This window comes from Peromyscus eremicus, chromosome 20 (genome assembly GCF_949786415.1).
Source record: "Peromyscus eremicus chromosome 20, PerEre_H2_v1, whole genome shotgun sequence".
Classification (NCBI taxonomy): domain Eukaryota; kingdom Metazoa; phylum Chordata; class Mammalia; order Rodentia; family Cricetidae; genus Peromyscus; species Peromyscus eremicus.
This window is the reverse complement of record NC_081436.1, coordinates 55309320-55336348: the sequence shown is the minus strand read 5'-3', so window position 1 is coordinate 55336348 and position 27029 is coordinate 55309320. Positions and strand designations below refer to the sequence as shown.

The following is a 27029-nucleotide window of genomic DNA, read 5'->3' as shown; positions in this document are numbered from 1 at the left end:
ATTACTAACAAATTAAACAGCCGACATTATTATCCCAGATCAGTTTTCTGCTTGATGACTTTAATGTTATGAAGAATAAATTTAAGTATAAGACATCAATTTGGGCCGCAGTAGTCTAGAAAGATTTCAATACTTCTATTTTCCTTTTTTAATTTGTCCAAAGTCTGGCTGCCTGCTGATGCTTCTGACTTCATGTTGCAATCAGCTTTAAATGACCTTTGGTCTATAAAACCAGATTCAGTTCAAGTGACCAGCAAGAGGGATCTCCAGAGCTATATCTACACAATAACCTTTGTATCAGCAAGAGGTAAGCTTGTGCTTCATTTGTATTACAGATCATAGAGAAACATTGAAACTTCAGCAGAGACCTTAACAAATCCATGGCAAAATCAAAACAGAGTATATTACAATACTGTACCCAATAGAGAGAGGCAGTGGAATTCAGGGCCTTACTTGTCGCAAAGAGGCACCTTGTGCACAAGTCTTGAGTGTAAGCCGTTATTGGAAATAGACTTTATGCTCTATTGACAGGCAACAAAGCTGAACAGATTTTTGCACCAAAATACTTACATTGAAAAATAATAAATTAGTGTTTTAAATACCCTGCTGCTCTCTTCCCCTTAACTGCCCAATTTGAATGTAACCTGCTTTTCATATGTTTCCTCTTAACCCATAGATAGAATTTAAATGGATCGAATGTTACTTTGCTGTTTCTGCTGTGAATAAATCTACTATATTACAATACTCTGCATCTTCCCCATTCCTCTTTCTTTCACGTTAATGGAACTCCAAATATAATCAATTTGGTTACAGTTGAATGTCTCTTTTAGATTTACGGGTGTCATGTTAATTATCTTTTTTAAATTCTATTTGGTTCCACACGCAGGAGACTTTGATCTGCTTGGTTATGAAGTATTTGAAGGGAATAATATCACGCTGGATATCACAGAGCAAACCAGAGGAAAACCCAGTTTGGAGACGTTCACATTAAACTGGGATGGCGTTGCTTCTAAGCCCCTTGGCCCAGAGTCGTCGGAAGCTGAAGTATGCTCCAGGAACATTCTACCATGTATTTCTTCTGCATCCTTTCACAGTTCACATAGTCCATTCTTAGGCAGATAAGAAAGGACATTGCATCATGGCATCAGTGAAAACCACTTAACATTTGGTTAACTTAATGAAATGTATATCATACATGCTTCTGTCTCAAATGGGCACAGAGCCAATCTAGTGTGACCACCCATTTTTCTGAAGAAAACATCTAAAAACTATCACAGCCATTCTCTGGGTTTGTGTGGGAGATGTGTGCCCCTTACCCATCCCAGTATTGTCTTTCTCCCCCAATCCAAATGTTCATTATGTGAAAGTCAACGAGATCTTTAAAGATAGATACAGCAAAGACTTTATTACAAAATTCAAATACTTTATTTTATTAAAAAAGAAACCCATCTAAATATCAATCTTATGATGTAAATAATACTTCAAGGAGATGTAATACTTCTGCTACTGTCTTGGCCAATTCATTATAAGGAAAGAAGGGAAGAAATATTACAAAGACTGAGAGAAGAAGAAAGGAATTCTTTGACCTGTGTCAATATGACCTATTACGCTGGGTAGTGGCGGAATGGGAGCTGTTTTTAAAGGTAGCATGCTTGTGGGTTACCTAGTCTTGGAACGTATACAGTGAGTTTCAATTAGTATTTGCTTGGGGATTAAATATTATGCTTTGCCTTAAGCCAACAATTCCAAGCAACAATCATTTTCTATGCTTTGCTAGACAAATAGAAATAAAAGTTATAAGACTCATGAGTGTATGGAAATTCCTATTTAATCCAAAATATTTAGTATTTTTGATAATTAGAAATTTAGGGTTACAGTCAGTGCTTGATCTGTTCTTTTGAAAATAGAATATATTTCAGCATATTTTTCCTAGTTGATTTTGATGTATTGGGGAAATCATTTTTTTGGAATATGCTTAATTAGGTAATTATTTATTTCAATTTTTTATTGCTGTCCTTAAAACACTACTTAATAAAATGCCTGCATTATATAAAAACTAAGATAATAATAATAGCTAATTGGACATAATTATTATAAAAACTTCTTGATAAGACCAATGGACACTAAAACAATCACATATTAACTTGAAAATTCTTAGGAAATTATAGATGAAAGTATCCTAATTATGGCTAACATGGGAATTATCTCATGAAAATATTCCAATAGAGAGCTAATTAGTCAAATTAATAGTGGAGTTACTATATTCTAAGTTGATTAGAAAGAAGTTACTAAAGCCCACACTGTTCTTTTAGTTTCAGGTAGCTGTGGAAGAGATGGTGAGTGCCAAGTGTCCACCAGAAATCTCACATCTGGAAGAAGGATTTCTTGTAAAATACTTCAGAGACTACGAAACTGATTTTGAACTGGTATGTAGTGTTTAATGACCCTTGAGAGGGACTCAACCAAACTTTCCATAAGTGTTTGAGATTTTGTGATTTCTCTTCTTGAGCTAACACTAGTTGTTAGTTCTAAGTCAAACTGCAAAGGTAATTTTGTACAGATTTGCTGGCAAGGCTCAGTCTAGCATCTTCTTAACTCTAAGATCAGTCATTTGTGAAAACAGTACTTCCATCACGCACGAATTTACTTGGTAAGTAGACAGTGAACAAAATGGGTAAAGATAAGAACTTCAAGATTTTGTTTATATGTTTTCTTCACATGAGTGAAGAATATGTTCTCTTCCTTACCAGCTTCAGAGCATATAATTTGTGTGGGAAGGAATAAATTATGCAGTTAATTCCCTTTCTTGCTTTTTGAAATCACTTAGTCAATTATTACAATTCTTATTTCTTTCTTTATGAGATATATAAATTTGTTTAGTATATAGAGGAAAATATTAAAAATATATATTCTAATTTTTACTTCTGAATACTTGAGAATGCTAGATGTGCACTCTTTCCAAGTGACACTCCAAGAGTATGACATATGCATGGGGAGAGGGATCAGTGAACAAACACTTGTACAAATGTGAGGACCTGAGTTCATATGTCCAGAATACAAGTAAAGGCAGGCATAGTGGCAAGTTTCTGTAATTCCAGCACTCATATAGTGAGATTCGAGGTGGTCATGAGAATTCCCAGAAACTCACAGCCAGCTAGCCTGTATATGCAACAGCAAGCAAGAGACCCAAATGAGGTGGAAGGTGTGGACTGATCACTAAATGTGTGCCATGGCACATGTACACCTCACACATAAACATGCATGTACAGATATCACCCACACACACATACCCAAAGATAAAATATAGAGTCTAGATAATTTAAATTAGATGAATACTCTAGAAATAACTACGATTCTTTAAAATGAATACTACATGATACTTTGCACTAGCAGATTTATTAGAGATAAAATGGAAAGTTTTCAGCTTAATGGCAGCCTTTTCAACTTAATGCGCATGTGTGTATCTGAATGTAGTCCTACTGACTATGAGGACGAGATTATACTCCATTCCTTCATTACTGCATCTCCCATCACTATTCCAGAATTCGTTTCTGTGCTCTGCTTAGCTTCAATATTTGCAGCACTAGGATCCTCCTCTCTTTGATGTTTTACACAGATTTTTACCCTCTGGAGTCCGTTGATTATTTCTCTGATTTGAACAATTCCCATTTATTTAAAGGCAACTCATTTGTCACTTTCAGTGAGGTTGCTTTTATATGAGTTAGACACCTCTCATCAAGACTAACATAATCCTTAGCTCTTTTGTCCCAGAGTGTTACCCCTTCATATAAGGATAGTGTTCTCCATCAGTTGAATTATGAAAAATAAAATAAATATAAACAAAAACCTGGTACGTGGTACTAAACAAATATTCATGGAAAATGAATAGGCATCTTTAATGAGATTGTAGTTTTAAAAAAAAAGGTTATAGGACTTTGGAAGCAGTCATACAACAAATTGTATGATTAAGGAGCAGAATGAATGTATGAAGATTTCATAGATAGAAGAGATTATTTCAAATTAAATACCAAAGAAACAATGAGATGAGAGTAGGATCTTGAATAACTTAGTTGGACATGCTGAAAGAAAAGCAAGATAATAAATCATATTTTCCTTTGAAATATTGTTGTTTCTGTAGGAACATATTAATAGAGGGCAGAAGACAACTGAGACGGATGCTTACTGTGGCCGTTACTCCCTGAAAAACCCAGCTGTTCTTTTTGATTCAGCAGATGTTAAGCCAAACAAATTACCATATGGAGACATTTTATTATTTCCTTATAATCAGGTGAGCTTGTGAAAGCTATACGCTAATTGAATCTGGGAAATACCCTGCTAATAAAATTTCATGAAATTTTAAGACTAGGAAAAGTGCTTGCCATTTTGAATCATGTCATGTTGGACAGGAATAATGATTCACATTCTGGCTTCTGTGATCTTTCTCCTGGTGAGTCTCAGAAGAAAAAAGAAGGAAAAGGGACAGGGAGGGAGAGAGCAATAAGAGGAAGAAGGAAATAAATTGTCATGTTGTATGCTTTATCTTATAATTTCAGAAGAAATTATTTGCATAAAGTTTAATTGGAATTTTTAGATAATTCACTCTCACAGAGGAATATTTTCTATTTTTTTAAAAAGGAAATCACAGTCAAATACACAAAGACATTATCATTAGGTTTTGTTTTCTGTAAGGGGAAGTCTCCCAATTCTCTCACAGCTAACAGGTTAAAAATCTACTGCTTTTGTTTTTTAATGTTCTGATATACTTTATATGAAAATGTTCAGTAAATATATATTGATTTGCATTGTAGTCATTTGAATTGTTATCACAGAAAATAATTGTAAAATATTGCTATTAACCCCTTCTGTGTTTTTCATGTAGTTTTGTTTAGCATACAAGGGATCCTTGGCCAACTACGTTGGTCTGAAGTTCAAGTACCAAGACAGTGGCAAGATCGTTAGAAGTGCTGATATGCAATTTGAATATAACTTTTCGTCTGGAAATAAGTAAGATGCATTACAGGTTCAAAAAAATTTATACTACAATATATAGACTATAAAGACAGTCTCACTTCTTTTTCTTTCCACGATCAAGTTGGCTTCATTGCACCAGGCTTTTACATAGACGTGGGGATCTGAACTCAGGTCCTTTGGCTTGTGCAGTGAGCACTTTCCAAATCAAGCCATCTCTCTAGCCTGTTGTTCTTTAAATTGTAATGCCATTTATATTACATATACATGCATACATACATACATATGTATTACTAATTTAAACACAAAATTATTCAACATATTTCAGGTGGATCTACACTTGCATAGATCTTCTAGATTTCTTGCAAACCAAATATGCTGGGACCAATTTTTCTCTACAAAGGATTAGCTTACAAAAATCATCAGAATTCCAGTCCATCTATGTGGATGCAGTGTACATTGGACAGACACCTACAGTCTCAGCCTTGGGTGGTATGTTCTTTCATTTTATATATAGTTCATCATTCTAAAGCTAGATTTTAGAATATTACCATGGAAATCATTCTTATATTCAGTGGTAGAGACAAAATACTTATCTCTAAATATTAATGATCTGCTCTTTTACCTCAGTAGTATCATGACTTCACTTCATTTGTAATGAACAAGGCTGTGTGGTTATTTTAACAATAAAGGAATTCTTAATGGTGACTTCTTCCCATCATATCAATAATTAATTTTATGATTCTGGATTTTGCTTGTTAATAACTAAACAATGGCAAACATTTTTTGCTTTGCTTATCTTTGAGAAAACAATTTTTAAGAAAGAACACTGTTCTTCAAATGCAGCTAGCTATTTGACGGTAACAACTTTCTAATAAGATTGACGTGAAAGTTTTCATAGACTTATGTGATAATAATGCTACAAGTGAAAATTTTATTTACACATCTTAGTATCATTTACCAAGTCCTGGTCATAGATTTATACATATATGAATTCTGTCAAAAACATAGCAAAACCTAAAAACTGTAATTTTATCTCTCACTTACTTTTTCAGAAATGCCAAAGAGAAGACTTCCAGCATTAGCAAACAAAGGAATATTTCTAAAGTATTTTCAAGTGAATAAGACCAAATTCAATGGATCAACTACAGCAATTCAGTATTCTATTACCATGACTTCACATAACTGCAGTCACAATATACCCATGATGGCTGTGAGCTTTGGGCAGGTAAGCCTAGAGCTTTGTAGTTACCGCTTTCAACTTCATGACCATCAGATCTGATGTAGTGCATTTTCTTAAATAAAAAAATGCTAGTATACAATTGAATAGCTCTTATGCCAAGCAGTGATCATGGCATATAGACTTATTGACCCTGAAGATGAAAATGCTTTGAGAATTCCTTTAAAAAATGTGTCTTTATGGAAAAAAAACACAGGTAAATACCCATAAACGTCAAGACTGGAGTCCTATGATGTAACTTGGGTAAGGGTGCCTGCTGCTCGTTTACAGGGCCTGAGTTCAATTCCTGGAACCACACAGTAGAAAGAGACAACCAAGTCCCACAAGTTATCCTATGACCTCCATGACCTCCATAGCACATCATGACATATCTCTCTCTCTTTCTCTCTCTCTCTCTCTCTCTCACACACACACACACACACACACACACACACACACACACACACACACACGAGAGAGAGAGAGAGAGAGAGAGAGAGAGAGAGAGAGAGAGAGAGAGAGAGAATTAAATTAAAATGTAATAAAAAGGAAGAAAGAAAGTATGACAGAGTTACATAGAATTTTCCTTGTAAATATAAAAATTCATGGGCTCTTCCAGTAGAGATTATTTTTTAAAGAATATTTTAGTTTACTTTATTCATGTGTATGGGAGCATTGCCTTCATGTATGTCTGTCACCACATGTGTGCAGTGCTTATAGAGGCTACAAAAGGCATCAGATCACTGGAACTGCAGTTACAGATGGTTGTGAGCTGCCATGTGGGCGCTGAAGATTAAACCTTCATCCTTTGAATGGCAGCCAGTGTTCTTCACCTCGGAGCCCACATAAGAGAATCTTAAATATAAGTCATTGAAGAAAAAGTTGAATGTTGCAATGTTTTACTTTTTTTTCTGTTATGAACAGCAGCATTTAATTTGCTTGCATGAAAATCTGTTCAAAGAGGGAGGTTGTGTTTTTCTATGGATCTAAAGGAATCTGAGCAGCAAAACTACTAAAATTCAAACATTGAACCAGAATTCAGCACTAAAAAATGTAATGAACATTTGAAAACTTAATTTTCTATAAAATTATGTAATTTATTAGATTCATTTCCATGACAAATTAAAAACATATATGAAGGCTCAAAATTAAAGTTTAATTGACCCTTGTAATTAGAGACCTGCAGAAAACCTCTCACCGTGTCACCAACTTCGTTATTGAAGATAATGAAGAACTGTAATTATTCTCCAAAACATTGTCTTTACCTCATTCTGGATCAGTGTTTAGTTTTGCTGCCTTCAAGATACTCATATTTCCTGTAAATGCTTTACTTAACCACAGTGTAAAATGTGCTGAGTTGGGGCTTTGGGTTCTTCCAACACAAGCACCACTGTCTCATTTCCCAAGATTCCTCATTTGCACCAGTAATTGCTAATTGTAATGCAATTTTAGTTATTTATTCAAGGTTAAATTGGAGAATATGGGACTTGCTTTGTGTTTTTAAAAGCATATTCACATGCAAGATAAATGATACAACACACATTATTTTAGAAATTTTAACTTTGAGATAATTGCAATATCACATCCAATTTAGAAAAAAATAACAAAGATAATCTCATATCCCCCAGCCATTTTCCCTCAATAATAATTTCTTCTGCTAATAGCATAACAACATAACAGGATAATGAGGAAATTGATGTTGGTACAACCACCAAAGTGATCTTGTGAGATTTTGACAGTTTTACATGCATGTGTGTTTCTATACATTTCTGTAGGTTCATCAAGCTATCAGCAGAACTGTGCTATTATAAATATCCACCATGTTATCCTTTTATAGCCAAAAACCACTTTCCTTACAAGCTTCCTGCCACACATTTCCATCTGACAGACATTGATCTATTTGCATAATTTTATCATTTCAACATTATGATATAAATGAATCAAGACATTAAATAACAAAATGATATACAGCCTCCTAAGATTGCTTTTTTCTCACTGAGCATAATTCCTATGAGATCCATTCACATTTAGTGCTCTTTTAGGGTGTTGTGTTCATAGAAGCTACAATTATAGGATAATTTGGTAATTACATCTACCATTCTAAAAGACACTTTATGCTCTTTTCCAAAATGGCCACATTACTATACATTCCTTCCGACAATACCTGAATGATCCAGATGCCAAACAAATTTTCCAACATTTTTGTGGTCTCACATTTTGCTTTTCATTTTAGCCATTAGGATAGATGACACTAATCTCATTAGGATTTGATTTACATTTTAATGGATAGAGATGTTGGACATAATTTTATGAGCTTCTTCAGCACTCGTGTATTGTCTGTGGAGTGCCTGTCTCTATATTTGAGATTGGATTGCTGATTGCTCATTTTTTTTTAGTTTTATAACATCTTTATACATTGGTTAACTAACATTTTCTCTGAGAAGGTAACCTGCCTTTTCATTTGCACTGTAAAGTCTCCCAGAGAGTGCTTAATTGTGGTTGGTTGCAACTTAGGAAATTTTTCTTTTGATGAATGATTCTCCTGATTTTAAATCTGAGAACATTACCTTAATTTTAGTTCTAAAGACTTTATATTTCAGACTTACGCTATAACCCACTCTGAGTTGAGCTTTAATAAGACTTGGTCTTAGGATAGTGCATATTTGCTCATGGCTAGTTGCTCTGGCATCAGTTATTGAAGATACTTTCATTCCTCTAATGGATGATTTCCATGCACTTAAACACATTTTGTGGTTATATTTATAGGTATGTGTTCTCTTCCATTCTCTATATGTATTTCCTTCCACCAATATCACACTCTCTTAGTTACTGTGGCTACACAGTAAGCTTGAATATTGAATGGAGTGGGTTCTTTTGCCTTATTCTTATGTTAAAGCACTTTATTTTAGGTTCTGTCCTCATATACATTCTATTACAATCTTTTTTGAGTTTACAGAAAGTCTTGCTGATATTTTGATAGCAATTGCATTAAATCTATAGATTGTTTGGAGTAATAACATCATTATTATGTTGAATCCCCTAATCTATGAATTATCTCTCTTGATTTATTTTAATCTGTTTTTACAAAATTAGCATTTTAGATATTCTTTGATTATTTCTTATCAGACTTTTGTAATTCTTAAGTCAGATTCAGAACATGGGTTTTGTGTGTGTGTGTGTGTGTGTGTGTGTGTGTGTGTGAGAGAGAGAGAGAGAGAGAGAGAGAGAGAGAGAGAGTTTGCTATATGCACGTGTGTTATGTGCATATACACATAAGTGGAGGCCAGAAGAAGACATAAGGTGCCATGCTCTATTAATCTTCACCTTATATTCTTGACATAGGGTCTCTCTTTGAAGCCTAGACATGCTTGTGGTCAGCAAGCTGCACTTATCTCCCTGTCTCTTTTCTGTAGCTATGGGATCACAGGCATTTATGGATATGTCCACTTCTTTATGTGGGTGTTGGGATCCAATCTCAAATCCTCACATTTGCATAACAAGTGCTTTCACCAGCTGAGCCATCTCGCCATACTCAGAATATGTTTTGCCTGATTTGTATGCAATTATTTCAATTTCAATTATAAATGGTCTTGCATTTTTTATTGAAAATATATTCTTCTCTCACACAGTACATCTTGACCACAGTTTTCCCTCCCTCCACTTCTCCCAGGTCCCCCCACCTCCCATCTCCACCAGATCCATTCCCCCTCCATTTTTCTTCAGAAATGAGCAGGCCTCCAAGAGACAACAACCAAACATGACAAAACAAGATACAATAAGATAAGCCAAAAGCTCTCATCTCGAGGCTGGATAATGCAACCCTGTAGGAGGAAAAGAGTCCCTAGAGCAGGTAAAAGAGTCAGAGAAACATCTGCTCCCACTGCTGGAGAAGTCCCACAAAAACATCAAGCTAACAGCCATAACATGCATGCACAGGACCTGGTACAGATCCATGCAGACCCTGTGAGCCCCTATGAGCTCTGCTTAGTTGATTTCCAAGTTCTCCTGGTATCCTTCATCCTCTCTGGCTCCTACAGTCTTTCCTCCCCCTCTTCTGCAGGGTTCCCTGATCTCTGAGTGGAGGGACACAATGGAGACCTCCAATCTAGACTCTCTCTGCATAATGTCTGGCTGTGGGTCTGCTCCCATCTGCTGCCAGCGGAAGTGTTTCTGATGATGACTGGACAAGTCTATAAGTACAGCAAAATATCATTAGGAGTCATTTCATTGATCCCCTGGGCCCCCTGCTTCACTCAGTTGTGTTTGGTTCTACCCTAGGTCTCTGGGCTAGCTATTCAGTCTCTGGTTCCTGGCCATCCAATCAGTGTAGGGCATGGACTCCCTCTGGTGGCACAGGCCTCTAGTTAAACCAAACATTGGTTGGCCACTCCCACAAGTTCTGTATTAGCATTGCCCTAGCAGATTCTGTAGTCAGGAAAGACTGTAGATGGATGGTTTTGTGACTGGGTTGGTGTCCAGGTTTCTCTTTCAGTAGCCTTCAGAGGACTTTCCCACATCAAAGAGACTACAGAAGAGCTGTGTAGGTGTTGTCCTTAGCAATGGGACTCCGCTATCAGTTTCTGGAGAGAGACCCTTTGTCTTAACATTAGTCTGGGTTGTTTAGGGATCTCCATGGGAACACCTTGGCCAAAAACTCGACTGAATGCAACCCAGTCCCACAACTGGAACGCTTGCCTGGCTGTAAAAGATGGCCAGTTCAGAGTCTGTATCCTCCATTACTAGGAGTCCTCACTAGAATCACCCTCATAGATTCCAGGAAGTTTCCACTGCACTAGGTTTCCCTCCTAATGTCCCCCCAATTGCAGTGTCTCTCCCTGTGCGCTCTCCCTCTACCCTTCCCCACCACTGGGCATCTCCCTCCTCTATTCCCACCTGCCCCCAGTCAACCGGCAAAAATCTATTTGATTTCCCCTTCCTAGGGAGATGCACCCCACCCATAGGCCTCCTCTTTACCTAACCTCTCTGGGTCTGTGGATTGTTGCTTGATTATCATTTACTTAACACCTAATATACACTTACAAGTGAATACATAACTGGTCTTTTATTTTAAGTTATGGTTTCCAGGTGTTCATTATTTGTACTTAGAAATATGGTTGAGTTGTTGCTGTTGCTGTTCATAGTGTATCCCTTGAGCCTTGATGAACTCAGTGAGTTTTAAAAAGCTAACTTTGATTATTGAGATCACTTTAGATCAAGGAAAAGAAAATCATTAATCCACAGGAGCTTTCCCCATGACTGCTATTTTGCCTTCTATTATCAATAATTCATTTTTCCTATTTTAAAACTTTATCCCAAAAGAATCATAAATGTTTACATGATTTAAAACAAATTTTCTCTATCAATATTGCAAGATTCACTTCGTTACCTTTTGTGATAGTTCACTCTTTGGAGTTGCTATATACTACAGTACAAATAGAGTACAGTTTGTCCTTTCTATTGATGGAGGTTTGCATTATTTCCTATCTTTAGCACAGATAAAGTTGACGTGTACACACATACACATATATGTTTTTTTCTATCACTTATGTTACTTATTTCTGTATGGATTTCAGTTCTACAAGGACAGAAAACTTCAAAAGGCCAGAGATTGGAGACTATAATATTCCTTATTACACTTACAATCTATGATATGGATAACACATATTGCTTCTGTCAGTTGATTGGTGTTCAATACTTTAAAATTATTTAGTGAGGCTGTAACAGTCACTCTAATATATTGTTGGTTATGTATCTACAGTTATTTCTCCAAAAAGTGTTTTGGTCATTTTTATAGTGATGATTACATCTCACGCTTCTTTGCCTGCACACAGTGGTGTGCTTTGTACCCTGAAAAGAGTGCTTACTTGATAAATATTTGCTCCTTGAGTGATGGAGGGTATGCTCTGAATTAATGAGGTATTACTGTGATTCCAGCTGATGGCTGCACAGATGACTGAGTTGACTTTGGCCTCATTATTGCAGCTGTATAGGCATGGCCTGTGTTGATTTATGGAACTCTCCTTAATGTCCTGAGGAATCCTGAATATATGAGGCTCATTTATGTCACGTCACAGAATCCTACATGATGAAATGGAAATTGTGTTAGCCATTGTTAGGTTTAATCATTCTATCAATATTTATTTTGGAAATTAGATAACCACAAATGAGACAAAGAATGAGTCGGTTTACAGAGGAAATAATTGGCCAGGGGACTCAAAGATTCGTATTCAAAAGATTCATGCAGCTTCTCCACCTATAAGTGGCAGCTTTGACATCCAAGCTTATGGACATACCCTGAAAGGTATATTTGAAGTGTTTAGAATTACCAGAGATATATTAAAGTTGTTCAAATACACATCTATGCATTGGATATTAAATGTTAACTATTCTTGATAATTGCTGTGTATAGTTATGTTACATTCAAATATCTAAATAAAGGATACATAATAATGCATATCATATTAAAGTCAGTAATTAATAGCATTTTTGTCTCTGACTATTCTTTTGGTAATTTAAGAAAGAATGCACCCATCTAAAGTTACTGTTATAAGTTATAGACATTTTTATTTGAAAATATAAATAAATAAATTCTTGAGTCCTTTTTCTGGAGGTGGTTGAAATTACGACCTTATATAGAGTTATGGCCTTATATGATACATACATTGAAAGAGATCATTACTGTGATATCCAGAAATGTTATAATATTAAAATATTTATAAAATGGGATTGGAATAGGATTTTTTTTGTTTTTGTTTTTTTTTTTTTTTCAAGACAGGGTTTCTCTGTGTAGCTTTGTACCTTTTCTGGATCTTGCTCCCTAGACCAGGCTGGCCTTGAACTCACAAAGATCTGCCTGTCTCTGCCTCCCAAGTGCTGGGATTAAAGGCGTGCACCACCACCACCCAACAAATCTTTTTTTGTTTTGTTTTTTGTTTTTTGAAGACAGAGTTTCTCTGTGTAGTTTTGGTGCCTGTCTTGGATCTCACTCTGTAGACCAGGCTGGCCTCTAACGGATTTTTAAATATGATCTTAATTAAATCATCTATACCTGTGCTATCCAAAATGGTATCTACTATCACACGTGTCCATTGAAAACTCTGGCTGTAATAAGCACCATATGTAGAAATAAACATTTATGTATGGCTTCATACTTGTTTAGTTTTAGTTTTAGTACATGTTTAGTTTCGCTTTGTAAAATATTACAACTAGTGCCAGAAAAATGTTAATTTATATCTGAGCATCACAGTCTTTATCCAACAGACAGCGAGTGTTGATTTAAACAAAAGTAATATGTGCTTGGTACATTTACTTTTAGTAGCACTTTTTACATGACTTATATAGTTAAAATTGTCAATAACTTGAAATAAGATTGCAGAACAAATGACATTTGAGTGATTTCTTCACTGCCTTAGTATATATAACTGTTTTAATTTCTAAAATTTCTCTTACATTCATGACTTATAGATTATCCATAAAGCAAACTGACATTCAAATAAAAGTTTTGGGGTTTTTGTTTGTTTGTTTGTTTGTTTGTTTTGAGACAGGGTTTCTCTGTGTAGTTTTGGTGCCTGTCCTGGATCTTGCTCTGTAGACAAGGCTAGCCTGGAACTCACAGAGATCCGCTTGACTCTGCCTCCCCAGTGCTGGGATTAAAGGCGTGCGCCACCACTTCCCGGCAAATAAAAGTTTTTTAAACCAAGACAACACTGAGATGCATTACTCATATAATTTTGTTTCTCATTAATGTACATGGGATAAAAGCTCTGAATTTCTCTTTGACCGGAGTGGAGGAGGTGGGTGATTGACAAGTGATACTTTGGATACACGGTACTTTGAGGAGCGCTCAGTTTGTGAGTCTTCGCTTTCTCTGTGATGCAGGCATCCCCGCTGCCGTGTCAGCCTCAGACTTGCAGCTTGCCCTGCAGAGCCTGGAAGAAATAGGACAAGTCTCAGTAAACAGAGAGGGAACCTGCGCTGGATACTCATGGACCATCAAGTGGAAAAGCCCCTGTGGAAAGCAGCCGCTTCTTCAGGTCCCTTCATGAGTGCAACTTCTATCTCCTCATCTCTGCTCTTTGCTAATTTGTACTCTTTCTTAGAATCCTAAAAAGAACTGGGGACCGTGGATTTTTCAAAACAAACCATAAACTGATTTTATTTGGTTTTTGTTTTATTTTGATTTTGTTTTTTTGTTTTTGACATAGGGTCTCACTATGTAGCCTTGACCGGTCTGGTACTTGCTATGTAGACGGGGCTAGCACTGAACTGATAGAAATCTGCCTGCTTCTGCCTCCCAGGTGCTGGGATTAAATCTGTGTGCCACTGCACCTGGCTCATAAACAGGCAGGTGTTCTTTTTTTATGGAGAATAGCTGTTGGTGTTTTAAATCCCTGTGAGAAGCCTCTTGATGGTACACAGGCAGGGCCAATCTCACAGATAAATTCAACTGTTAATTAAGAGAGAACAGAAGAATAATTAGCCTCATCACTTGTAATTCCTCCTCTGGAGCTGTATTCCATGGAAAACTTGTTATTGTAAAGATGACCTCTTCAAGTCAAATCTAAAGCTGTCCTCTATTTGACACTGTTATATTTTGAACACCGGAGAGGAAGAAGGGTGAATGCCGGCATGTGTGAAGGAGATTAGTGCAGAAGAACTGGGCATACATAGGGTCTAAAAGTAAAACAAGTCTTCTACAGACAGTGACAAAGCAGGATACTCTGGGATTTGTGTTTACCCGGCATGCACACCTTCACACACACACACACACACACACACACACACACACACACACACTACATACGGGTAAACAAAAGCATAAATCAGACACACACACAGAGAAGGACGATGCTATTTAGTGATGATAAAGATATGAGCTAGCATTTCCTTTCATACCTGTTGGTTAGAATGTAAAGTAGGCCAAATGTTTTGAGGATTATGTGGTACTATCTTAATACAGCTTTCTGTGATTTGGCAATCTGTTATATAATTCCATCTTATTGAAATAATTATACAAATGTGAAATGGTATAAGCAAAAAGGTAGTCACCACTGCATCATTTCTCACCACAAAACTCTAAATACCTAAATCTTTTCTATGGGAGAATGATTGTTGAAATGTCAGAACCCTCAATGACAACTGTGTAGCCACACGTAGGACCCACATATATTCACTGGGAAAGATGCTTTGACATAAGGTGAAGAAAGTGCAGAGCCCTACTCAGGAAATATTTGAATGAGGAGATAGGAAAGTAGACAAAAACACACAGAAGCGTGTGACCATAAAATTCACCTGGATGTGCTGAATATAACAGTTACAAGGACACAGAGGTTATTTTACACGCACATGCTTGGAACTAGAAGTCTACAATTCTCTAATTGAGACCGGCCTCCTCTTGCTAGCTTGCTGTCTCTGGTATCCATCACTCTTTTCCCACCAGTCTCCGCTGCTAATTCATCATTGCTGTCCATCATCACTAGCTCATGCAGAGTCCGTCATGGAGGCATCTGTCCATGCTGGTACCTATATATATCAGAAGGTGGCCATACCAGAATAAAGACTTTGAAATGACCAGATTATGCATATGGACATAATTTAGCTTTATTTTTATGACTAGAAGACAATATAATTTAAGAATAAGACACCAAGATAGCCAGAGATGAAAAATGCTAAAGGGGCAAAATAACTCAACTTTTTAACTATTTACTAACAATTTACCAAAGTAGCCGTATTGAGAAAGAGCAGAGAATATTCTAAGATAATAAAATTAAATTAATTTGTTTTGTTTAGTTCATTTATATTTTAATTAATGCATTTTTCTTTGAATTGATTATTGTTACTCTGGAAAACTTTTTTTTTTTTTCGAAACAAGCGTAACTAAACTTTTAATTTTTTTCATCCTTAAGCTTTTATTTTCTCCAGCCATGCTGCTTAAATTGGTTATACTCTCCATTGCTACTTTAAGTAAACTTATTTTGTGTAAAAATAGATTAATGATTCCAACATTATTGGAGAGAAGGCTAACGTGACAGTTACCACAGTAAAGGAAGGTGGCTTATTTAGACAACGTATACCTGGAGACATGCTCCGCACCCCCAGTCATCAACCACAGGTATTTTTCAAGCTTTTCCTATAATATTTATAACTTCAACTGTATAACTAATTTACACTAATGTACCAATGACCTTGTAAAACAGGAGCGTTAACAACTTGAGTTTCACGTGAATATTTTTGTTAACAGTTGACCAACTAACTCATTATTATTCTCCAACTTTTGGGGAAATTATCTTTCTAATGATGAAAGACTTTTTAAAATCTATCACTGACAGAATTAGTAAAATATTATTTTATTTAACCTTTATATATTTATATCAGATAATTGTTAATGTTGCCACTTTAGTGATGAGAACATTAAAATATAGAGAGTATAGATGAGTTTCCTTAAAGCAACCTCTATTTTTCTTCATAGCACGAATTAAAACAATGCCTTCATGATTTAACTTATATAACTTTCTAGCCTAGATTTACTATGATTATCTGTTTTCTTTCATGTATTTATTATATTCCTATTTACAACTACATCAGAAGCCTAATGGCACATTTGCTATACAAATGAATAGATGAATGAATGGATACATGAATGAATGAAATGTCAAAGCAGAAAGTATAAACACATTTTTTGCAGACAATGTTCTATTTGCTCTAAATCCTGTGCATAAAGACGTGCTTTCAAGGATGATTGCTATACTTCATTACTAAATTTTGTGCATATTGTACTGAGCTCTATCCTTGTTCACTTTTTTGGTCTATGTTTCTTGACTTGAAGGTTGAAGTCTATGTCAATGGAATTCCAGCTAAATGTTCAGGGGACTGTGGCTTTACATGGGATCCCATGGCTACTCCCCTGATTTTGACAACAACACCTTCTGAAGGTAACACTTGCTTTTAAACTTGAAATACGAGGTGGAGGATACCTAGAAAAATGTGTTCTGTGATCATGATTTTTGAATATATATTACTGTCACTAAGGCAGGCAAACAGTTCAATATGGTGAAAACTATTTGTTAGCTGGAACTACGGAAAGAATACTCATTACTTGAAAAAATACCACCTAGGAAGCCAACATATAAGTCATTAATCTTCCTAGTCTTTACTTTCAAAGTTAGAATCAGTCTCTATATTTTCCCTGTGACTCTGAGACACTGTTCTTCTACTCTTCCAGTGTATGTATTAACATTCATTGTGTGAGAACACTTCCAGCAGAGCTAGCAACTAGGCAAGCAACAAGATAGCTGTGGTTTAACAAAAGAAGAGAATTGAGTATTCACTTTGAGAAAACCGAACGATTAATGCCAAGAACTCAACTCCACTTAGGGGAAGCATTATTATTGGGGGAAAATGTAGTTGTGCTTTTTGTGTGAGCTCCTAAAAATTTAAATAAGCATCAGGGATAAGGACTGTAAGGAGTAAGTGTTTAACTATAGTGACAAATTCAGAAATCATAATCTTATATTTAGTCTTTGTAGCTGCTAGTAAACTTTATCTGGTTTTTGCCCTTGTATTTGCTAGTGATTTTCCATTTTTGTATGCAGTTCCTAAAAATTACTTTGGGCTCAAAATAATTAACAACTTGAACTACCTTTTATTATATTTGATCAACTTAAAAATAATGGGAAAGTACAATAGAAACCAGCCATTCTTTTCTTCATTGACAATTAACGACTGCTTACTTTTTTTATACACATTCCAATCACCAGTTTAAAAAAATATTATGAGAAGCCAAAATTCTTTTTAAGTATCATTCCTACTCCTAGTATCCAGAGCTCCCTGAGGCAACTACAGTAATAGATTTTGTGTGTTTTCTTTCATGCTTTTTTAATGCCTTTTGTATTTAACATACATATATAGTAATTTTGTGGTGTGTGTGTGTGTGTGTGTGGGTGTGTGTGTGTGTGTGTGTGTGTGTGGTGTAGGTGATAGGTCAACCTTGGGTGTCATTTCTCAGGGCCTGTATACTTTGTTTTTATCTATAATTAGAATATATTAATAATACATAATAATAGGCTTCATTATGACATTCTCATACATGTATATATTTTGATCATATTCACCCTCCATTTCCTTCTCTTTTCTCCTCTCCTTTCCTCCTCCAGCTGATCACCTTCCTCTTTCCAGTACCTTCTCCCAACTTCCCCTTCCTCTGCCTTCAAGGTCCATCTCCTCTCCCCACGTCCTCTGCAAATGAAAAGTGTCACTTGTAGTTCATTTTTTCCTCCACGGTTTCATGATGGCTTGCTGCCCTATCAACTTGCTTGTCATTAGAATACATTTTTATTTTATCTAATTCCATATATCAATGAAATAACTTTCTGATATATATTAATGCATGAAATATGTTATCAATACAGAGAAATTATGTGGAAAATAACATCACCAAATAAATGTGTCTTTTCCCCTTGCTTAATTTCAGGCTTATTGTTTATATCTTCTGGAAGATAGGCATAGTTTTGCTTAAGAAATATCTGATTTTTAGAATAGTAGGTTCTAATTTCTTTATCTAAAATGTAGTGTCTTAAATTTATCACTTTCAGGGTCCTATGCAGAAAACACGATACTAACCATATCGGGCTCTGGATTTTCTCCCACATCAGCTGTATCGGTCTCTGTTGGGTCTACCAGTTGCTCTCTTCTTTCTGTGGATGGTAGGTTCTTTTAAATGTCAGAGATTTCTCCAAGAGAATTGGAAGAAAGAGCTATTATAAATATAATATGTCTTCTAGTATATATAGAGTCATGAAATTAGCAACCTAGTCTGGAAAACTATATATATATAAAAATATAATACTGTATATTATATATATATTAAAAGAATATATAATCACAGACTGATTGTTATGCAGTGTCTTCATCCCATTAAGAGTGACCTGCCATACATTTATTCAGATATACCTTACAAACTGAATGCACAAGATTTCTCATACTTTGATGTATATCTGAGACACAAAAAATGTTCAAAGTATGACTTTGTTGTCCCATGGTTTCTAGCCATGTTTGTTGTTGCTGTTTGTTTTTGTATGTACTGGTGATTGAACCCAGGACCTCAGATATGTTAGGTAAGTGCTCTACCACTGAACTATATTACCAACCCTCTGTCTTAGGCAAGAAGACATGACTATATCTTTGACTTCTAGTTCCATAGGACCTCTTTCCAGTTATGCAGAATTTAAATATCGTTTACATTTTTAGCTTCTTGACATTAGTGGAAACACAGTTACTTAATTTCACCAAAAAGTTATCATTCACAATCCTAGATATTTTTTCTTAATTAAATCAGATTTAAATCCCATGAGCAAGACCACTTGCCAAATCCTTTCTGTTGATTTTTATTGAAAAGTGTTTTTGAGGTCATATAGCCAATATTTTAACAGTATTACCTAAACTGTAGTAAATAAAGTGAAGAAATGCTTTCACTTAGTTTTATCACTTTTATTGATAGAACCTGTTATTTTACTCAATTTTGGACATAAGTAATATGTTGAGCCAAAAATTTAGTAAAAATTTTTAGTATAAATTTGAATTAAAAATTAGAATGATAAAAATTTTTATGTGCAACTTGTTTGGGAAATGTTTTGAGACATGCTTTCATTATTGGTTCACTCTTCCTAGAAGTAACTAATTTACAGCAGTGAGTAGTTTGCAAAGATTCTACCTTCCCACTAAGACTTCCCTGTCCCAATCAAAACATAAGTAGTCTACCTTGAATATATTTCTTGGAGTCTAAAAACAAATGCCAATGTTAATATTTGCAAATTAATTTTACTGAGGGTTTTTTTTTTTTATCTTAAAAACCCTGCCACGTGTATTTTATCATTTTCCTCTTCTTTTTATCACAAGATAATGAGATCAAGTGCCAGATTCTGAATGGAAGTGCTGGACATGTACCAGTTGCTGTGTCCATTGCTGATGTTGGACTAGCACAGAATCTAGAGAGTGAGGGATCCCACTTCATTTATCGGAGTCAGATCTCACATGTCTGGCCTGATTCTGGAAGCCTGGCAGGTAATAGCTAACAGTTCTCAACCGAGGTGACCACATACATTTCCACAACTGGGTTTTCAGTGTTTTATTTCTAGTGCCAGGAAAATGGCATGGACCCTAAGGTTCCCTCATAGGACCAAGGACAGTGTCCTTTTGAAAGGCACAGAGATTAAATGGCTGGCTAATTCTTTTCTTCCTTATGAGGCACAAGTCGGGGACTGCTTATACTTACATCATAGGTTATTGAATTAATATCATCAATTATTACGTGTTTCTATAACAACCTCATTAATTATGTCAAGATAAGATTTATTAGTTATTATTCTGCTTACCAGCTGCTCCATTTGTAACCAGAGTCTCCATGGAGCTACTCGACCTAGAATAAAGTTCTGGGACAAACAGGACAAAGGAAGGCTGACACGGACAATGACACATTTTTCTTGTGCTGTTTCACTTACTTGGTGTTTTTTTAACCATGATTAATATTGGAAATTTTGCTTTGATATCGATTTGTGTGTGTGTTTTAATTACTTATTTTTACTTTATTTTTTTCTCTTCTACTTTTACTTTATTGTGTTTTTTTCTTAGTTTTCCTTTTGCTTAGCGTTATTAAAATTTAAGTCTTAATTCACCCTCGTTTCACACACATGAGATAAAGTAAATAGAAATATTGTGACTTCTTTCCAGGTCAGAGTGGTTGATGCTTACATATCCCAAAGCCAATATGAAAAAGCCCATGCAATTGAGAGCTTAGCCGGGCTTGGGGTGGTAACTTTGTGCACGGCTACTTCTCCATCCATGTACCATCCCTCTGGTGTGACTGGGTGATTCAGAAATGATGAGTTAGATGGTGAGGAAGTTTCTGTTGTAGTTGAATTGATTTGGGGTTTTATTTTCTTTGTTTTTCTCACAAAGGTGGTACTCTGCTGACTGTAGCTGGATTTGGCTTTAGTGAAAATTCTACTGTTTTGGTTGGAAATGAAACCTGCAATGTGATTGAAGGAGATTTGAATATGATAACCTGCCAAACATCGAAAGTAAGGCCTCTGACTTCAGCCATCCCTCACCTCCAACAGACCTAACCTTATCAACTAGGAAACATTTACACAGGCAGAGAGACAAATGTTATATTTCTACAAATTTCAGAGTTTTCATGATTATCTGTAAAACCTGTTTCTTCAATACCTTTTAACTAAAATACAAAACCAAAATATTATCTCCACATCTGAGACATTTAAAAATCACAATGAAGATGTTTACACAAAACTACAACAATAAATAATGCATCTCACTTGAAATAATAAAAATAGAAACAAAGTAAAGATAAAATTCAGTGGAAATTGGAGATCAGAGTCTCATAAAAGGATTAATGTTATATCAGCACTAGAGGGTCATCAGAAAATTTCTGAATAAACTAAAAGATGAAAAGAACTCAATATTAATACTCTGTAAATTTCAATGAAAAAAATCTAAACATGTTTAATTTTTAAAAATAAATTTAGCTGGGCATTGGTGGTGCACGCCTTTAATCCCAGCACTCAGGAGGCAGAGCCAGGTGGATCTCTGTGAGTTCAAGGCCAGCCTGGACTACCAAGTGAGTTCCAGGAAAGGTGCAAAGCTACACAGAGAAACCCTGTCTTGAAAAACCAAAAATAAATAAATAAAAATAAATTTATTTTATTTGTATTTTTGTATTGAAAACTTACATTTATTACTTTGTGTGCATGCATAAGTGCACACATGCCCGTCATTGCACTTATGTGGAGGTAGGAGAACAAGTTTGCAGAGTCACATCTCTTCCAGGGATCTTCCTGGGATCAAACAGATCAACAGAGTCGTCAGCAAGCACCTTTACCCTTGAGCCATCTAGTTGCCTCAGAATCAGCCATTCTTCTTCTTTTTTTTTTTTTTTAATAAATCATCCTTAAAGCTGGGTGATGGTGGTGCACGCCTTTAACCCCAGCACTCCAAAGGCAGAGGCAGGGGAATCTCAGTGAATTTGAGGACAATCTGGTATACAGAGTGAGTTCCAAGGCTATACAGAGAAACTTGAACTCCCCCACCCCAAATTATATTTAAATTTAAATCAGGTCTATGGCTCACCAGTTATGTGCAAAGAGATGATAAATGCCGATGCACTCATTAATCTCAAAACACAACAGAGGAAGAAGGGACATCGGTAAGATGTCTAGGGAAAAAACTCTTTGAGTGTGTATTGGACTGAATGATAGAATAAGAATTTATAGGCTATGACAATATGAAAAACATTTTGTTTAAATCATTCAGCTAAATACAACACGTGCATTAATACAATGCCAGAGAATAAAGTCTGCCTGAGAATTTGCACAGATGCCATAGTGAAAGTATGAAGTGCTTTATAGTGTTTAAGCTATATTTTTTAAAGAGTATGAAAGTAGATTAAATATTCAACCTAGTTTGTGAATGAAGTAGGATTATATTTGAATCTATAGCAAGAGAAAAAGGGTTAAAAAACGGTATCTTATTCTTTATCAGTTGGAAAACCATTTGCCCAGAGCATCTCAGCTGCATTGTGTAGCCCTTAAACTCTAATAACATTTCCCATCATGATCCTGATGCACTTGCTCATAGAATCCCTCTTCTCTCTCTTTGACTGGACTCCTGGAGCTCTGCCTAGTGATTGGCTGTGGATCTCTGCATCTGTATCCATCAGTCATTGGAGAAAAGCTCTGTGATGACAGTTAGGGTATTCATTAGTCTGATCCCTGGGGCAAGCCAGATCAGTTCAGGCACCCTCTCCACAATTCTACGAGCAAGTGTATCAGGATCATGATGGGGAAACATGCAGGGACGACCAAACCAAACTAGAGGGAACTCATGAAAGTTGGTTCAATGACTGTGGAAACTACATGGGACTGGACTAGGCCCTCTGCATGGCGAAACAGTTGTGTAACTTGATCTGCTTGAGGGGGCCCCTGGCAGTAGGATCAGAATCCATCTTTGGTGCATAAGGGAGCCTTTTGGAGCCCACTACCTATGATGAGACCACTTGTGCAGCCTTGAGTCAGGGGGCAGGGCTTGGACTTGCCTCTTCTGGATGTGCCTCCCTATGGGAGGCCTTCTCTTCTTGTGGGTAAGAATGGGGAGTGGTTTTGGAGGGGGAATCTGGGGGGTCGGGAGGAGGGAAGAGGGCGATCTTTGACTGATGTGTAAAATGAATTGAAAAAATTACCTTAATAAAACAAAGGAAAAGCAAAAACAAAAAATGGTAATAATATAAATGCAGTTAAATGAATCATAAACCATGCAGGACCATTGATCTTTGTCTTAAGAATTTAATTGCAGAACCTGTGCTTAATATGACAACTTTAAATATCTGAGACTACCTCTGATTCATGACTGAAATGAAACAACTTCAGAAGTTTATTTACAGTGATTCTCTTTCTTCAGCCACTGAATGTGTGTGTGTGTGTGTGTGTGTGTGTGTGTGTGTGTGTGTGTGTGCGCGCGCGCGCACGCACGCATGTGTTTGTGCACAGCCTTGGATATAGTTCCACAAGAATTGTCCATTGTGTTTTTTTCAGTGTGTCTTACTGGCTAGATGTTGCCAACAAGGCTAGGATGGGAGGTCAAGCCACCACCTCTGGCTTCTTACTGCTTTCTTTCTTTCTTTCTTTCTTTCTTTCTTTCTTTCTTTCTTTCTTTCTTTCTTTCTTTCTTTCTCTCTCTCTCTCTCTCTCTCTCTCTCTCTCTCTCTCTCTCTTTTTCTCTCTCTCTCTCTTTTATTTAATTTGTGTTCTAGGAATCAAACAGCTCCTCATGCATGCAACACAAACATTGACTGATTATCTTCCCCAGCTAAATGACTGGATTTCAATATCTCATCACTTAAAATTTTCTATTTTATTTTTTCCATGTATTTCAGAGAATTGAAGGTACAGTTGATATTTCTGTTATTACCAATGGAATTCAAGCCACAGCAAAGGATATTTTTAGTTACAACTGCTTACAAACACCAGTTATCACTGATTTCAACCCTAAAGAACGGGCAATTTTGGGTAAGTTCTTCAGTAAGATCAATCATTCATCTTTCTGGGTCTGGGTTACCTCATTCAGTATGATTATTTCAAGTTCCATCAATTTACCTGAAAATTTCATAATATCCTTTTTCTTCACAGCTTAATAAAACCCATAATGTATATGTACATTTGCATTGTCCATTCTTGAGTTAATGATCATCTAGGACAGTGATAGCTTCATAAATAGTAGTAGTTTCTGTGTGATCTCAAGCTACTCTTCACTACATCTTTATTGTAGCACCTGTCACATTGCTGTAATTTTGAGTCCACAAGTGACTTTTCACACAAATACACAAATAGAAAAAAATCAATCATTTGATGAATATATGGAAACCACTTCCAAAAGTATTTCAAAGCATAGTCTCTTACCAAGTTTTGCTCCTTACTTTGAAATATGCTCTTTACTTTCCTTTACTTTTAAATACAAATAAGTCAACTTATAATTTTGTTCTGAACATGAACAATGGTGAGAAAGATACTGTATCTTTGCAAAGTACTTAAACACTTTTTTCTTTGTGAAACAAATATGCATTTTATGTGTATATGGAAGCATGAACTCAAGTTTTTGAATTTTGCCTCTGAAAGTTTCAGTGTTTTCTAACTCCAATGAAAGATAAATATGTTGATTTGGTTAATATGCAAGTTTGGTGCTGGATGAAAAGTTAAATTTTTGTAAAACAAGTTGTATTTTTTTCTTTTAAAACAATAGGAAACATCAATTTAACAATTAAGGGTTATAACTTTGGAAATGAAATCATAGAAAATATGGTGTATGTTGGAGGAAAAGTCTGCCAAGTTCTTCACTCAAACTTCACAGACATTAGATGTCTTTTGCCTGAGTTACCTCCAGGGAAACATGACATCTATGTCAAAGTCAGAAACTGGGGCTTGGCATCAACAAGGTATGATACTGATTATAACTGATAGAGCTGTGGAATGGTTGGGGCTAATAAAATTGAGATAAAAAAATCATTAAGTTCCAAATATGTTAATTGCTTTCTTTACCTTTTTATATCTCCTTATAGAAAAGATGCTTTAAATTTATCATAAAATACACAATAACACTTTGGTTTTTGAACCAAACAATTTAGAACAGGTTATACAAAAATCTCTGTGCAATTGGATTTCCATATCTGTCATGTGACTTACATTCATCCAGGAAATGTTTTTTAAACAATTTTGACAGTGCAGGGGGAGAGCACTTGTTTAATTCTGGATTTGCAATAATTTGCTGCACTAATGGTACTCATAATTTTTTGGGAGGATTCTCAGCAAAGAAATGAGTACTGTAACAATTATAAATGTGAAAAAGTTTATTAATAGTGGATCTTAGTTGCTATAAGAGTGTATAATGGAGGGAACTAGCATCCCATGGGACAGGGCAGAATTCTCTGAGAAGGTGACTTAGGTGAGCTGACATCTGGCCATCTAAAGAAAGGAGTGGAGCTAGTCCCTCACTGATTCTACTTCCTGTGGGAATTTTGAATTTTCTTCCCTGAAACTGTTAATGGCATTTTTTTTTTTCTTCTCTGAAACAATTGTTCGTTCGGAATACTTTGAAGAAGAGCAAGCTGAATCAATGGCTTTAAAAGAAGGCAAAGAGAGCAGGTGTCAGAATAGAAGGACAAACAATTGCCACAAAATCTTACAGGGCCAGAGGGCCAGTAAACCCAAGATTCTAGGGCTGCATTCCTTGGTGGGTTTACAGGGAGGAGCTCACAGAGTTCTTGAATTAGGAGCTCTTGCTGCTTTTACAAATGCTCCTCGTTCAGTTCCTAGCACCCATGTTGAGTGACTCACAGCTACCTACAACTCCCTGCTCCTGGACAATAGTATGTACAGAGTCAGACACAAACTGTGTATTTAGATGGTTGTTGGAGAAACGGCAATTCAGCACGCTAAAGGAGTTACATAAAGCAACACCAAACTTCATTGGGATCTACAGATTGTGTTGTCATGGTGGGACTTAGGACATAGGATGTATCTAATCAAAAGAACATGCACAATTTGATGGCATAATATCTATAATAAAACAAAGTAAAAACTGCTTTCCCTGAGATAATGAGAAGGAAAGTCTTCACAGGTTTTCAAAAAGTAGGAAAAATTAAACAGAATCGCACAAAAAATAACTACTTCAATAATGTATGGAATTGTGTTGCTACCTTTTTTACATGTAAATCTGCCTTCATATATTATTATAGTAAAAATGTCAAACTTTAAAGAATTTCATTTATTTCTTGTGACCTCATTTCTTATCATCATATTTTCTGTATTATCTTAAGACTTTTCATCTCACATACTTATGCTATTAGATTTTTAAAAATTCTAGCTTTCAAAATTAACATATACATTTGACCACAGTAAATATTATTACCAGATTATCTGGTCTGAAAAATTTATGTCTAATTACATATGTACTCAGTTATTTCCTATTCCCCAAACACTGTGGGCCTGAGGTGAGGAAGCTCTTCGGAAATCTCTTCTTTTGTTCTTTTCAGGAACAAGCTAAAGGCTTCCATTCGGTACATTTTGGAAGTTACCCACATGTTTCCACAGAGAGGCTCTTTGTATGGTGGCACTGAAATCATTATAATGGGTTCTGGGTTCAGCACAACACCAACTGAGAATTCCATCCTCTTAGGTAAAACCTTTGTCCTGCAGGGGGCTGTTAAGGTTCTCCTTGATTAAAAGGATCTGCTGGAGGCACTGGGCTGTTACACAAATACTTTCAGTGTTTTTTTTTAACA

The 27029-nt window shown here is 35.9% G+C and overlaps 1 protein-coding gene across 1 annotated transcript in view; it reads left to right on the top strand.

Annotated features, from left to right (window-relative positions):
- Positions 1–27029, top strand: part of Pkhd1l1 (PKHD1 like 1) — a 166857-nt gene that overhangs the window by 36048 nt on the left and 103780 nt on the right. The window contains exons 17-33 of the mRNA XM_059247025.1: positions 164–307; positions 887–1044; positions 2313–2426; positions 4139–4288; positions 4880–5004; positions 5297–5460; positions 6024–6196; positions 12341–12488; positions 14066–14220; positions 16176–16298; positions 17013–17118; positions 18778–18888; positions 20081–20245; positions 21140–21261; positions 24129–24261; positions 24992–25184; positions 26781–26923. Of these exons, the coding sequence (XP_059103008.1) occupies positions 164–307; positions 887–1044; positions 2313–2426; positions 4139–4288; positions 4880–5004; positions 5297–5460; positions 6024–6196; positions 12341–12488; positions 14066–14220; positions 16176–16298; positions 17013–17118; positions 18778–18888; positions 20081–20245; positions 21140–21261; positions 24129–24261; positions 24992–25184; positions 26781–26923 (2427 nt within the window). The remainder of the gene's footprint in view (positions 1–163; positions 308–886; positions 1045–2312; positions 2427–4138; positions 4289–4879; positions 5005–5296; positions 5461–6023; positions 6197–12340; positions 12489–14065; positions 14221–16175; positions 16299–17012; positions 17119–18777; positions 18889–20080; positions 20246–21139; positions 21262–24128; positions 24262–24991; positions 25185–26780; positions 26924–27029) is intronic.